At 37.1% G+C, this 1710-nt stretch overlaps 1 protein-coding gene across 1 annotated transcript; it reads right to left on the bottom strand.

The window, feature by feature from the left end:
- Positions 1 to 210: 210 nt before the first annotated feature.
- On the bottom strand, positions 211 to 1664 carry LOC125850898 (cytochrome P450 CYP72A219-like; the record flags this gene model as incomplete). Its single annotated transcript, XM_049530730.1, has 3 exons — positions 211 to 636; positions 930 to 1314; positions 1420 to 1664. Coding segments are annotated over 3 exons (1056 nt in total), but the record flags the coding sequence as incomplete, so codon positions are not given.
- Positions 1665 to 1710: the final 46 nt, after the last annotated feature.

Here is a 1710-nt window from a genome sequence, read left to right as displayed (position 1 = left end):
GACACGATGGAGCATTGTAACAAGTTTAACTAATTCACTCACAGAAGAAATGTGAAAAGAAAGTGAACATGAACATTGATAACAATTCAAAACTGCAATGTTGAAATAGGAAAAGAGTTATTTCAGCAACAACCCGACTAGTTTAGTAGTATTCGAGCTGAAACACGGAGAACACAATACCATTGATCTTAAATATGAGCAACATCCATTTCAAAGTTTGCGCATAAGGAGAGGAGCACCATACTGTGGACGAGTAGCAAATGATGCAACTGGAGTATGTGTATAAGACAGAGAGAGTTCGAAGGAGAACTTTTGTAGTATCATTGCTATTGCCATTTTTGCTTCCATCATTGCAAAGTTTTGTCCGATGCAAACTCGAGGTCCCCCGGAAAATGGAATAAACGAGAGATGTCCTTTGGTTGCCTTTGACACTCCTTCACTGAACCTTTCTGGTTTGAATTCCTTCGCGTCTTCACCCCATAATTCTTTGTCATAATGAATTAATACTGTGGGTATAAAGAGTAGCACTCCAGCTGGTAGACTCAGCTCCCCTAATTTGACTTCATGTTTGTTCCTTCTACGATATGTTGGTACTAGGGGGAATAGCCTTAACGTCTCGTGCAAGATCATTGTCACCTATATATGGAAAGAAAAATGTATTGCATAAGTTGGAAGTACAATTAGTTCACTTCTTACAAAATTTAGATGCCATGCCTTTCTGAGATATTTAGTCTTCAAGTAATTATTACCCCTCTGAGACTGAAATAGGACGATAGAAATGTGGTCTATCTTATATCAGTTGGATCAATTTGGCATTAATGATGGGCAAGACAATTTAATAGTACTATTCATCTTCGAAATTTGATCTATGCAGAGATCTTGGGCTATTTTAAGTTGTCTTACATAACAAACTAGTGGAAAGTACTTACAATTTTGAGGCGACTTAGTCCTTCAAAATTTGGCTTTTCATTTCCAATGACCTGCAAAACCTCCTCTCTGGCACGGGCTTGCCACTCTGGATGTAGGCATAACAAAATCATTGCCCAGACGAGCAACACTGAAGTGGTCTCTTGTCCAGCAAAGTAGAATAACTTGCATTCTTCAATCACTTCAATTGTTGTCATTCCGAAATATTTGCTTCCATGCTGTTCAATTTCTTTCATATTGGATTCAACTAATATGCCTAATAAGTCATTTTTACTAGGCTCCCCTGCTTCCATTGCCCTGAATCTTTTGTCGATTATACGCCTAATCGTTGTTTGGACTTGCTTTTTGATTTCCAGCATTCTTTTGTTCCTTTTAGTAGGCAAGAACCTAACAAAACAAATTTAAATGCAAACAAGAAAACTCGTTTAGTAGAAAGTAATGAACATGTGATTTTCGATATTATGTAGAAATTTCACAAATAAATTGTTATACCTTGTTCCTGGTATATAAACTGTACGACTTATGTCCGTTACATGCTCAGCTTGTTCTCTCTGAAGTTCAAATACTATTCTCCCTTCTTCGTAGCTACTCCCAAATGCAGTTCGAGAAATGACTTCACTGGTCATTAATTGAAAGTCTGGCCATACATCAAGCTCGAATGATGTTTCGTTTGGAATAATCTCCTCCCATTTGCTTATCATTTCACTACAACTCTGATAAAAAGCTGGCAACATATGCTGTACAAAACAAATTATTCGGTTAAAGTAGTACTGGTTATTAGTA

This window comes from Solanum stenotomum, unplaced genomic scaffold (genome assembly GCF_019186545.1).
Source record: "Solanum stenotomum isolate F172 unplaced genomic scaffold, ASM1918654v1 scaffold20371, whole genome shotgun sequence".
Taxonomy (NCBI): Eukaryota; Viridiplantae; Streptophyta; class Magnoliopsida; order Solanales; family Solanaceae; genus Solanum; species Solanum stenotomum.
This window is presented reverse-complemented; position numbering and strand designations above follow the sequence as displayed.